The 12,353-nt window shown below is 37.9% G+C and overlaps 1 protein-coding gene across 1 annotated transcript in view; it reads left to right on the forward strand.

Moving 5' to 3' along the window:
* The window catches only part of LOC124544699 (squamous cell carcinoma antigen recognized by T-cells 3), an 89,865-nt gene that overhangs the window by 37,614 nt on the left and 39,898 nt on the right, over positions 1-12,353 (forward strand). The window contains exons 8-10 of the mRNA XM_047123338.1: positions 1,323-1,491; positions 4,819-4,977; positions 7,125-7,215. Of these exons, the coding sequence (XP_046979294.1) occupies positions 1,323-1,491; positions 4,819-4,977; positions 7,125-7,215 (419 nt within the window). The remainder of the gene's footprint in view (positions 1-1,322; positions 1,492-4,818; positions 4,978-7,124; positions 7,216-12,353) is intronic.

The following is a 12,353-nucleotide window of genomic DNA, read 5'->3' on the forward strand; positions in this document are numbered from 1 at the left end:
AAATTATTCATCTCTTTACTGAAGATGAGAATTTAATTATGCTGGAAGATTGGAATTTAAATATAAGAAAGAAAAGGAAAAAGTGCAGTAGAAAATGGACTGGGGAATGAATGAAAGGGGAAGCTATCTGGTAAATTTTTCACAGAGCACAATTTAATTATTGCTAACCCTTAGTTTAGAAAGAAAATTGTATATGTGGGGGAGGCCTGAAGACACCGTAAGGTCTCAGATGGATTATGTAATAATAAGAGAGACATTTAGAAATAAGATTTTAAAGTGAAGACGTTGCAGAAAGATAAAAAATTAAGGAGAGTGGATTAGGGTAATTTGAACAAATCAGATGTTCTTAAGAGTTTCAGAGGGAGCCGTAGGCAACTTTTGACTAAGCCATGGGAAAGAAAGACAATGCGGTGATGGTGGCAGAGGATCAAATAAGCAGAAAGACAACTCCTAGTAGAAATACTTAGATAACACATGAAATATTGAAATTAAATGATGAGAGGATAAAATATAAAAATGCACGAAATGAAGCAGACAAAAGGGAATATAAGTGTCCTAGAAATAAAGCTGACGAGAAGTGCGAAATAGGAAAGCAGAGATGGCTGGAGAAAAAATTCAAAGCTGTAAAAGCATGCATGATTATGGAAAATAAACATGATACTCCACTTTACCAATGAACTGTGTCATCTTGTTTTGTCCCCTGTAACAGCATAGTATGGTACTGTGGCATGAAGATTTCAATGTGTACAAGAGCTACAGACATGTACCCACAAAGAAATAAAAAATAACTATGTAACTTTATTTTTTTGAGCTATCAATTAAAATTATGTGACTACCCTGCACAATGTCTTTTGGCCCCTTAGTGTTGAGGGAACTTAAGCATATTGTGCTTTGCACTGAAATGTGATTAATTGTAACTCGTGTATTAATTTTGAAGAAATACATAAAGAGAGGTAGGCACACCCATTCTGCACAGTAGTGTCCTAAAAAACTATAACATTAATTTTCTCAGTGTCTTTTTCAGAAGTTATGGTAATAATTTTGCTGTCCCACAGACGAAATACAAATAATATGTAAATTTTATTGTGGAGGAAATACGGTGTATCGTTTACAGACAAAACGACAAGTTTTGTACATCCATCTTCAGATATATAATAGGACAGAATATAATATATTTTCTTTGTTACTGTCTAGTACATTCTCAGTTGTGCAGGATTATGACCGGCCAGTTTGTTAGAAATTGTGTTACCTCAGTTATAAGCTACTAAATATTCCTGACACAGGTTGTAATAATTCAAGTTTCTTCTAAAACACTTTTCCAGGTTTTGGGTTACAGGGTGATCCTGCCTGTGAGATATTGCAGTACTGGGCACGTGTGGAAGGTGGACGTGTGGGTGACATGGCACGTGCTCGACAGCTGTGGAATGACATACTCAGTCAGGGCCACAGCTCCAGTGCAGCCATGTGGCTTGAGTACATCAATTTGGAAAGGTGAGTAACTTATATGGTCTATTTCATTCTTCATACATTATACAAAAAAGAAAAAGTTGGGTTGGGTTGTTTGAGGGAGGAGGCCAGACAGCGAGGTCATTGGTCTCATCGGATTAGGGAAGGACTGGGAAGGAAGTCGGCCGTGCTCTTTCAAAGGAACCATCCCGGCATTTGCCTGGAGCAATTTAGGAAAATCATGGAAAACCTAAATCAGGATGGCTGGATGTGGGATTGAACTGTCATCGTCCCGAATGTGAGTCCAGCGTGCTAGCCTCTGCGCCACCTCGCTCGGTAAAGAAAAAGTGTGTTTCCTCAAAGAATAATATCATAATAGAATTGTAACTTTAACATTTATAGCAATAATGTGACCTCCTTTATACGAGTAAAAATTATGTAGCAACAATTTAACATATATTCATGGGAGTGAGAAATTTGTTTTCAGGAATATTTGCTGTCAGTGTTTTTGTTTTCATTCACTGTGTATGAGATGTGCACGATGAATTTTCAGGCTAGTCAGTGCACCTCACATCTCTTTCAGCAGCTGTTTTTTCAACTGAATAGATTGATAATTTGATGTTCCACATTGGGAGTAATCAGTGAAAATACAAAGTTACAGCATTTGTGGGAATAGTTGGGAGACTCTGTTGTCATTAAGAATATTAGAGACAAAAAACTAGTAGGTCTATATGGAAGTAACAATGGAATCATCAGTTCAAACTGAAAAGTTCATAGGACAGATCAGATACAAAAAGGGAGTGTGTGGCCATGTTTATATGTCACAAATACAGTGTAATGAGGTCAGTACAGATTAATAAGATAAAATGTTAATAATAAAAAAATAGACTAAATTGTGAATAGTCACTTTTATTAGTTTCAAACTTGATTAGAGTGGTGCTTGCAGTTGTTACTTTTGACAGCTTGGTACAGAGTGAGTGCATTGAACCGTAGTTGCCAGCAAGTGCCGAGCGCCGGCATTTGACGATAACATCACACCTACCTCAGGTTGTGGCCATTAGCCGGCCACCAGGCCTTTGGTGGTAAGGAAATGACAATACTGAACAAAACAGTCATGTCACTGAATCTCATAGTTACAGTGTAAGTAGAGCGACCCCAAGAGAAGAATAGTCACTATCCTCTTTCTCAGCTCTAGAACTGTTACAGGAGCTACTGAAATTACCATTTGTTCTTCCAGCAGTCCTCCATGAATCCATGTCTCCTCTACTACCTTCTTCATATGGTTGACAATTCAAGACAGGTCCTGTGGGTAACATTTGCAGTGGCCTGTTTTGTCCGCATTTCAATCTTTGATCATAAACTTCTTGTTGTTTCTTGCCACATATATGCTCAGTCAGATTCAAATCAGCATAATACAGAAGAAGCATTACTACACTAAGCCCTTTAGCTTCAGTCAGTTCATCGACCTGATAGTGTGGAGCTTTGGCTTGTATAGTGTTACAAGTTCCATTAACTCCACGTTATTCATGCCAGGCTTGACTTCATCTGATGGAACATTTGTTTGCACCCAGAGCAAAATATTTGCTTTTCTCCACTGCTTTGTTGGGACAACAGAGTGGTAGAGCCCATTTTCCATTACTACTGTCTCATTTGAAGAATATTTTGCAGCAGAACATTAGAAAACCACTACACGAAAACTGTGGCATTCATATGTTCGTGACAGTCACCTCGCTTCCTGGAATGAAACAGCAATAAACAGTTCGGAATGAAACCGCGAGCAGGAAGACATCGAAGCAATTCAGAAGCAGTCTGTTAGATTTGTTACTGGTAGTTTCAAACTGAATTGGGGCTCATATGGAGGTCTATAGAGAGTCATTTTTCCCTCACTCTATTTGTGAGTCAAACATGAAAGGAAATGACAAGTAGTGTTACAGAGTACCCTCTGCCACGCACTGTATGGTGTCTTGCGGGTATCTATGTAGATGTAGAGCCAGTATGAAGGGTGATTATTCTGCTACCCTTGCCTACTGGTGCTTTCATTGTTCTTTTTCCTGTGGAGTCCATCCACCCTTTTGTCAACATGTAATGCACAGTAATTGACGTCTCATCCACCTAAACAGTGTCTCATGAAAACAATTTTGAAGTGACTATCTGCTTCCAATGAACTCTCCACTTCTTTGAGACTGAAAAGAAGTAAAGTACAGTACAGTATTGCTATTGTTGATAACAAGCATACATGCCTGCGCATTGCATCCTGCTGGAATACATTCAACTTGGTAACCTGTCTATTGTAGATTCTTTTCTTGGGTGGGCTGTCTAATAAAGAACGACTTCATGTTGCTGCATCATTGGTATCTTCCATTCTTTCCTTCTCCTTCCCATTTTTCAATGCCATATATATCAATGTATGTTAAGTGCAGCAGCTGTTCTGCTTACCACTCATTTAACATTTAAAATTGGACTGTCACTAATGCACTAAGGTTCAGCACAACTGTGTACAGAGTACACAAATTTGTGCCCTTGTCTACGGATTATAATTTCCCTTCCGGTGCTCGATATTGTCATACCTGGTGAACATGTTCTTGAGTGACCTTGTTTATTCTATATCTTCTGTTCAGATATCCTGCTCTGTTATTGTTGATGCAACATAAACACAAAATACTCATTTGTAACACCTGACGATTGCAGAATGCTTCAGTGCAAAAAGATACTATTTCACAATGAGATCTAACGAACATAGGTGCATCTAATTTGTGACACCACGTGGCACTGTTTATACATGGTGTTGCAACAGAGGTACTGTATCAACTGAGTTGTTAGCAGTGTGGTTGGGAAAGCCTGCTCGCTACTGGTGTTACCCGGGTAATGGTGTCGTGTCCCCTGTAGTGAGCCAAATGTCAAAAGTCACAACTTATTTTAAATGTGCTATATGTAATGTTAAGTAGAGTGCTTCCTGAACAGGGGAACGTTTCTATTACAAAATATATTTTTGCATCTAGTATGTGTAATTGTAATAAATAAACAACTGTAAAAGGTCTTAGAAGCTTGTAATTTTGGTCTCATGTAATTTACTGTTGGCCACTCAGCAGCAGAATGTGAGCCTCCCTCATTACAATTTTAAAGAGTCCATTAGTGTTTAACTTATTCATCAAGAACCTTATGCATTTGAAATCTATTATTCTCAGTATTCAGAACTTCTAACAACAAATTAACGTTTCTGTATTTTCTGTTGCCATATCATTTATATTTTGCATGATGAAACTGCCACATATAAATTGTGCTTGAAGTGTTAAATTTAGTTAGTTGGGTTTCATTGGTTGTGATTGGCCTGTTTTATTTCGTATCTTTTGAGTTAACTTCATCTTAATGCAGGTTACACGGTGAACGCAAGAGGCTGCGCTCAATGTTTGCACGAGCTTTGTCTTCTGTTCAGGATTGGCCGGAAAGCATCTACCAAGCATGGATAAACTATGAACGTGATGAGGGTACGCTCGATACATTGGAAGACTGTGACGCAAAATACAAGAAGTGGTTAGTTGAAACATTATCTTGATTTAAAATATTCCACATCAATAATATTCACATTATCTTGTAAAGTTCATGAAACTACACTCTCATCCCAAAATTTACAGTCTGAGAAACACCGAAAACTCAATCGAGGTTCCGTAAATACATGGTTTGTGTTTAGTGATTACTTTTTAAATGTCAAATCAGTATATTTACAGTAACGTGAGAACTGTTTCCCAGTGCTGGGTAACTCACATAGCTGATTTTTAGCGTATTAATTACTTCACTCAAATGATTTGTACTTAAATTTTACTTTTTATTTAGGCACACAAAACATACAAAGCTTTACAAGGCTATAGGATTCTCCATACGGCAGTTTGGGAACCACAGCAATATTTTAAATGAATTGATATTCGTATTTCTGGTATTTTGTCCTTTCATCCGACTGAAACACATTGTGCTGCAACAAGAGAGATAATGGTATTTCAAATTGTGAGAATTTTTCAGTAAATGTTATTAGTTAATAATATTGTACTGTACAAAATACAAACCTATGCCCCATATGCCACACACAGTGATACTGTTTCTCCTAGATTTAATGCTAATAGCAATGGAAGTGCTCACTCTATAGAACAATAGCTACGACTTTTGCCCTTTGGGTTCTCATGAGGAAAGGCTCTGACTGTTTTACTACCTTGAAAACACATACTACCAAATTATCCATATAGAGGACTGTGTCAGAATCAGTCAAAAACCACTTAAATTGCTGAGTAATGAGTGCATTAGACAAGTAATTTGCAATTTACCTTTTTTATGGTAGCAATGACTGAACATTAGCACTTAGAGGGGGTGTTCCGAAAAATCATCTTGAAGAAACAGTTTGTAGTTCCGTATCACAACTGAGTCATTTACTCAAAGCCACTGGGAAATAATAAAATTGTTCGCATGTGCAACATGCTGCTCAGCAGTGATAAGTTACCAGATCTGTTGCGAACAGGTTGGCATTTAAGGTGACATTTAGTGAGATGGCGAGATGCATTGAAAATGGCCCTTCATTAAAATAAAAGGCATCCTGTTTTGGTTCACCTATAAACTGTATGACAAAATTATGGGGGAAGGATTCAGCACTAAGCCCACTTGTGGTTAAAGCAAGTACTTCCTACATACATATAAATACCAGATATAATTTCAGTTTATTGTGACCTGCTGTTGTAGACTCATTGTGAATTCTTTCAAAGTTCAGAAGTGCTTCTGTATTGCAGTTGTAATACTGCAAGCCAGATAAGGAATTGTAGTGGCTGAGATGCAGAGGTTATTTGTAATATAACTTGCAAACATACTGGATTGGCTTTCTTTGTGATGCAGTAAATGCATTGATTATTGATACTTGAAGACAAATCAGCCATTGCCAATGAAAGATGTCTTGTTTTCCAATATTACAGTGATTGCCTTTTGGACTAATCTGTCTTCACAGCTATAGAGCACAGACATTTGTTCTTTTTTAGCACTAGTGAAGAATTCTTCCAAAAGTCGGCAATATTCTCAGCTTTGCTTATGTGTTTATTGAGGACTCAACACCTTAACTATTGTTGTCTTTACTCATTCCATTATTTGTATTCCACCAAGTGCTTTCCGTTGCCGCAATGATTGTTTTTAACTGTCTGTGTCACTCTTTGAAATACAGATCTTTTACTTTATACACAACACACCATTTTCTCATATCACATCCCAGCCAGCAAAAGTTTTGAGATGTAGAAGTTGAATAGGAATTGATAATTTTAGATTCTAACAAGTATGCAGCCATTATGAGCCACTGAAAGGTGCTTCATGCTTGGCAGGCATTCAGGGAACATCATTGCTAGTTTCAAGATTCTGTTTAATACTGCTACAGTCATAATCAAAAACCATATTTTAACAAAACATAAGCAATGTATTTGCTTGTACTAGTACATGCCATTAGAGGGAAACATTTCGGAGAAATAAAAGCTATTTATATTTCAGTGTGGCAGGACTTTTTTTTACTGTAATTTTAGTATTTTCATTTCATACTGTAAAATTGCTATATAATTGTAATACCAATTTTGCATATAATGGAGTTTGTTTATTAGGAGCATTACTTTTTTTCCCTTCTGCCTCCTACTAAATATTGTGTGTGTGTATCATTTTAACAGTATGGAAGAGGTCCGGAAGCAGAGAGAGAAAGAATCATTCAAACAGGAGAAGAAACGTACGCCTGATGCAAAAGTGAAAGGAAAGAGAAAGGTAAAACAAATCACAAACATGTACATTAAGTATACAGATTTTTGACAAGTGATGTTATTTTCTATTCATAATCTTTACAAATAATTACAATATTGTGAAAAGGATAGTTGCTACTCACTACATAGTGGTGATGCTGAGTCGCAGATAGATACAACCAAAAGACTGTCAGAGGACAAGACCTTCATTGGAAGCAGACAGGAAGAGAAAGAGAGAAAATATGTAGTGTTTTTTGTATTTTTTTGTTGGTTTGGGGACTACTTTGGAGAGCTCACACAATTTTGTTATCTTTCAGGTGTACCTATATGGTACCCTTTATTCATTTGGAGAAGAAGAGTAATGTGTCATGCTACATTTTTTGTGTGTTCACTCCTTGTGTTCATATTTGCCTTTTGATCCTTCCAGTGAAGAAAACACCTTTGTTCTATTTCTTTGAAAGGAGTAATGTAACCTATGTGGCCTTCTGAAAAATAATACTCAACTTCTTTAACAAGGCTACAGGGAAGTTAAAATGAAATAATTTTTTAAAATATATGCAGTTCTATGGGCACAGAGAATAACCTGCTTCAGTAAAGAAAAGGGGGGGGGGGGCAGGAGAAGGAGGAGGAGGAAGAGCTCTGGCACAGTGGGGAAAAGAGAAGTTGTCTGCAATTTTCTTTTACTGCAAAACTACGTCAAGCAAAATAGAGCCCTAAAATTGACAAAAGTTATATAAGAAATTTAGATGGTAGTGCTTGTCAATATGATCAATGATAAGCTTACCATTTAATAGTGTGTGAAGTTCCATGACTAATAATCAGAGATATAACAACGATACGCCAAATACAATTATGTAAAGTTATTGCAAATGGTTGGGCAGCAATCCATAGCAACAGATTCACACTGTAGTGTACAACTGGACACACAGTAATGAAATGAGTGGCACTGCCATGTATTAGTCAGTGGGAAAATGTGAGTGTCCCATAGTGACTGTAACCACAATAGGTAACATCAGAGTAGCAAAGATATAAAGACAAATATTAGTGTACAGAATGAATTTTTCACTCTGCAGCAGAGTGCCCACTGAATGAAAGTTCCTTACAGATTAAAACTCTATGCCGGATCGGGTCTCAAACCAGGAACCTTTTCCTTTTGTGAGCAAGTGCTCCACTGACTGAGGTACCAAGCTGAACTCCAGACCCACCCTTTCAGCTTTACTTCCACCAGTACCTCATCTCCTACCTTCCAAACTTCACAGAATTTGTGCTGCGAAACTTGCAGGACTAGCTCTTCTGGGAGAAAGGATATTGCGGAGACATGGCTTAGCCACAGTCTTTGGAAGGTAGGAGATGAGGTATTGGCAGAAATTAAGCAGCGAGGACGGGTTGTGTATTGCACTTGGGTAGCTCAGCCAGTGGAGCACTTGCCTGTGAAATGTAAAGGTCCTGGGTTTGTGTCCTGGTCCGGCACACAGTTTTAATATGGCAAGAAATTACAATATTAGTCAAGTCTGTGCTTTTTCTCACTTTTGATTATATTTCATACACCTGTTTCCAGATCATTCCAGCTGTGCTATTTATGGTCCCCATTTGGGATAAAGTTGTTTGTTTCTTTAATGGACAACACAATTCCTTCTCATTTTCTGTCTAGTATACTACGTTCATGATATTAAACATATAGTAGGGGCAGACAGTTTTTTTTAACCCTTTAGATTATTTAATTATTTATTTATTTCAGCTTTACCCTCCAAGAGCAGCAAGATTGTAATCATTTTGTGTGGGCTAGCACCAAAACAGGTCAGATGTTTTGCTGGGTATTGTAAGACTTTTACTTTAAATTTTAATCACGTTTATTGTTCTTCACTGACCCTCTCTTCTTTTCTACCCTGTCCAGTTCACCGTTCTGGCAGTGTTTACTCTACACACTCAGAAAACATTGTTTTTACTGACCTACATCTACATGCACAGCTACACTCCGCAAACCACCATGAGGTGCACAGCAGGGTATATCCCACTGTACTACTTATTAGGGTTTCTTCCTGTTCCATTCATGTGTGGATTGCAGAAAGAATGATTGATTGAGTGCCTCTGTGTGTGTGCAGTAATTATTGTAATTGTATCCTCATGATCCCTGTGTGATCGATGTGTAGGAAACTGTAGTGTATTTTTTTTTAACTTCAAGAGTCTTCCATTTCAGTTCTTTCAGTATTTCTGTGGCACTCTCCTGTGGACCAAGAAATCTGTGACCATCCGTGCTGCCCTTCTCTGTATGCGTTCAGTATCCCCTATTAGTCTTGTTTGGTACAGGTTCCACTTACTTGAGCAATATTCTACAACCGGTCACATGTGATTTGTAGGTTGACTGCTCTTCTCCAGTGTTCTCCAATTAACCAAAGTCTACCAACTCCTTTACCCATGACTGAGCCTATGTGATCATTCCATTTCATATCCCTACAAAGTGTTACACCCTGGTATTTTTATGCATTGGCCAATTCCATCAGTGACTCATTGACATTATAACCATAGGATACTAAGTTTTATCATTTTGTGAAGTGCACAATTTTACTCTTCTGAATATTTGAAGCAAGTTGCATCAGAGATAACTGCATCATCTGCAAAAAGCCTAATTTTACAGTTAATATTGTCTGCAAGGTCATTAATATACAACATGGACATGGGTCACACCTGAAGCTACTTCTACATCTCGTGATGACTCTTCATCCAAGACAACATTCCGCATCCTCCCTACCAAAATGTCCTCAGTTCAGTCACAAATTTCACTTGATACCCTGTATGATCATAATTTTTGCAATAAGCGTAGGTGTGGTACTAAGTCAAATGCTTTTCGGAACTCAAGGATTACTGCATCTACCTGACAGTCTTGATGCAAAGTTTTCAGTATGTCATGTGAGAAAAGTGCTAGTTGGGTTTCACATGATTGACGTTTTCAAAACGCATGCTGGATGGCCTTGAGGCGGTCAGCCTGTTCAGGATAGCTCATTATCTTTGAGCTCAGAATATGTTGTAAGATCCTACAAAAAATCAATGTCAAGGCCATTGGGTGGTAGCTTTGTGGATTACTTCGATTACCCATCTCGTAGATGGGTGTGACCTTGCATTTTTCCAGGAACTCGGCACATTTTTTTGTTCAAGGGATCTACAATAGATTACAGTCAGAAGAGGGGCTAACTCAGCTATAAATTCAGTATAGAATCTGATAGGGATTCCATCAGGCCGTGTAGCTTTGTTCAATTTTAATGATTTCAGCTGTTTCGGAACAGCACTGACACTAATACTTAATTCATTCATCTTATCAGTGGTACGAGGATTAAATTGGAACATTTGGAAATGGTGTTAAACATTTCAGCTTTTGCTTTGCTACCCTCAATGTCACTTCCTGCCTCATTCACTAGGGACTGGGACTAACTTCAGTGCCTTACAGGCTTTACATAGGACCAGAATTTCTTTGGGTTTTGTGAAAGATCGTTTGACAATATTCTGATACGGTAGTCATTGAAGGCATCACACATTGCTCGCTTGGCAACCAAATCTGTTTCATTCAGCATTTCTCTATTTATAGTCCTATGCTTTGTTTTACACCTATTATGCAGTAATCTCTGTTTCTTCATAAGTTTCTTTACAGTGACTGTATACTATGGAGATTCCCTCCCATTATGAACTGTTCTACTGGTTACATCTCTCTCCAATGCATGATTAGTCAACTATTCTTTTAAACTTGAGCCGTAGTTCCTCTACATGCCCCTGCCCTGTGCTGAAAGTTTCAAGTTCGTTGTTGAGATACCACACTACTGATTTTTTATCTAGTTTACTGAACACACATATTTTTATACTTGTTTTAGTTGTCCTTTGTACTGTGGTAATTATTGTTACCACCACCATGTCATGGTCACTGATAACAGTTTCGATGTGAACATCCTCAAAGCGGCAGGTCTGTTTATTGCTATTAGATCCAGTATATTCCCATAATGAGTGGGGTTCCTAACTACACAGGGTATCTTATCACACCCACCACTAGCAAAACTGTATTTTTCCCAATTAATTGTTGGATAATTAAAAGTGTCCACCAATGATTACACTGTGATTGGGGAACTTATACACAGTTGAACAGAGGTTTCTCTAAAGTTTTTGTTTACATCAGGAGAGGAGTCTGGTGGATGACAGAAAGCTCCAATTATCATCTAATGCCCACCCCTGATATAGAGTCTTGCTCAAACAATCTCACATGCAGCTTCAATTTCTGTCTCGGTGGATTTGAGTTTCTTGTATACTGGGACAAATACAAAACTTCAATTTACCATTATCCTATTATTTCGGTATACACTTAAATTTTCCCCATGCACATTGATATACAATGAAATACAGAGGTTATATATTCTTTGGCAGAACTGTTAACCACGAATACTGATTTGCTATGAAATAAGTTATGTATTCAAAACACTTGCACTGGTAACTTACGAAAATATAATTTTTTAAGTGTTCAAATATTCTCAAAAATAACCTGTTTCTCACATAATTATACAATGAAATTAAAGGATGATTATATTGAACGAGGGTAGACCTACTGTTCTCAAAAATTGTAGAAGAGCACAAAGAAGTTTAAGCCTATAATTGAAGATAACAATAAGAGTTTATCGCGGCACACATGAATGTTCGAAGCTTCACAATTTATCACAATACAAACTGGCATTGATACGATCAATGAAAGATTATACAGATGTGACATGAACAGGGAAATATGTGAATCTATAATTTCAAGTTTGTAGTGACTCGCCGATCATTCAAAGCGCCGCTGCACAATTACGCGCGTCCTCTATGTGTGGCGCTGTCTGCCAGCCATGCAGCAGCTGCGCCACCTAAGCGGCCAGCCGAGCAGCGGCCCCTAGACTGGGACTCAGTGCTCATTCGAATGCTAACGTGTACACATGTCTTGCTTGTCAACTTACTCTGTGACTTATATGTGTTGTATCGTTCAGAAATATATGTTTTAAACTTGACGTTACAACAATTGGTGTTGAGGTAGTGGATTTTTTCTTTTCACCATTGACCCACAGCTACTGTCGAGCAACTATTGCAAAATCTCCTTAAACAGCAATCGCTTCTAACAGCGGCGATTCGCGATTTTGTTGCGGCGCCCCCCTGCGG

This window comes from Schistocerca americana, chromosome 8 (genome assembly GCF_021461395.2).
Source record: "Schistocerca americana isolate TAMUIC-IGC-003095 chromosome 8, iqSchAmer2.1, whole genome shotgun sequence".
NCBI lineage: Eukaryota > Metazoa > Arthropoda > Insecta > Orthoptera > Acrididae > Schistocerca > Schistocerca americana.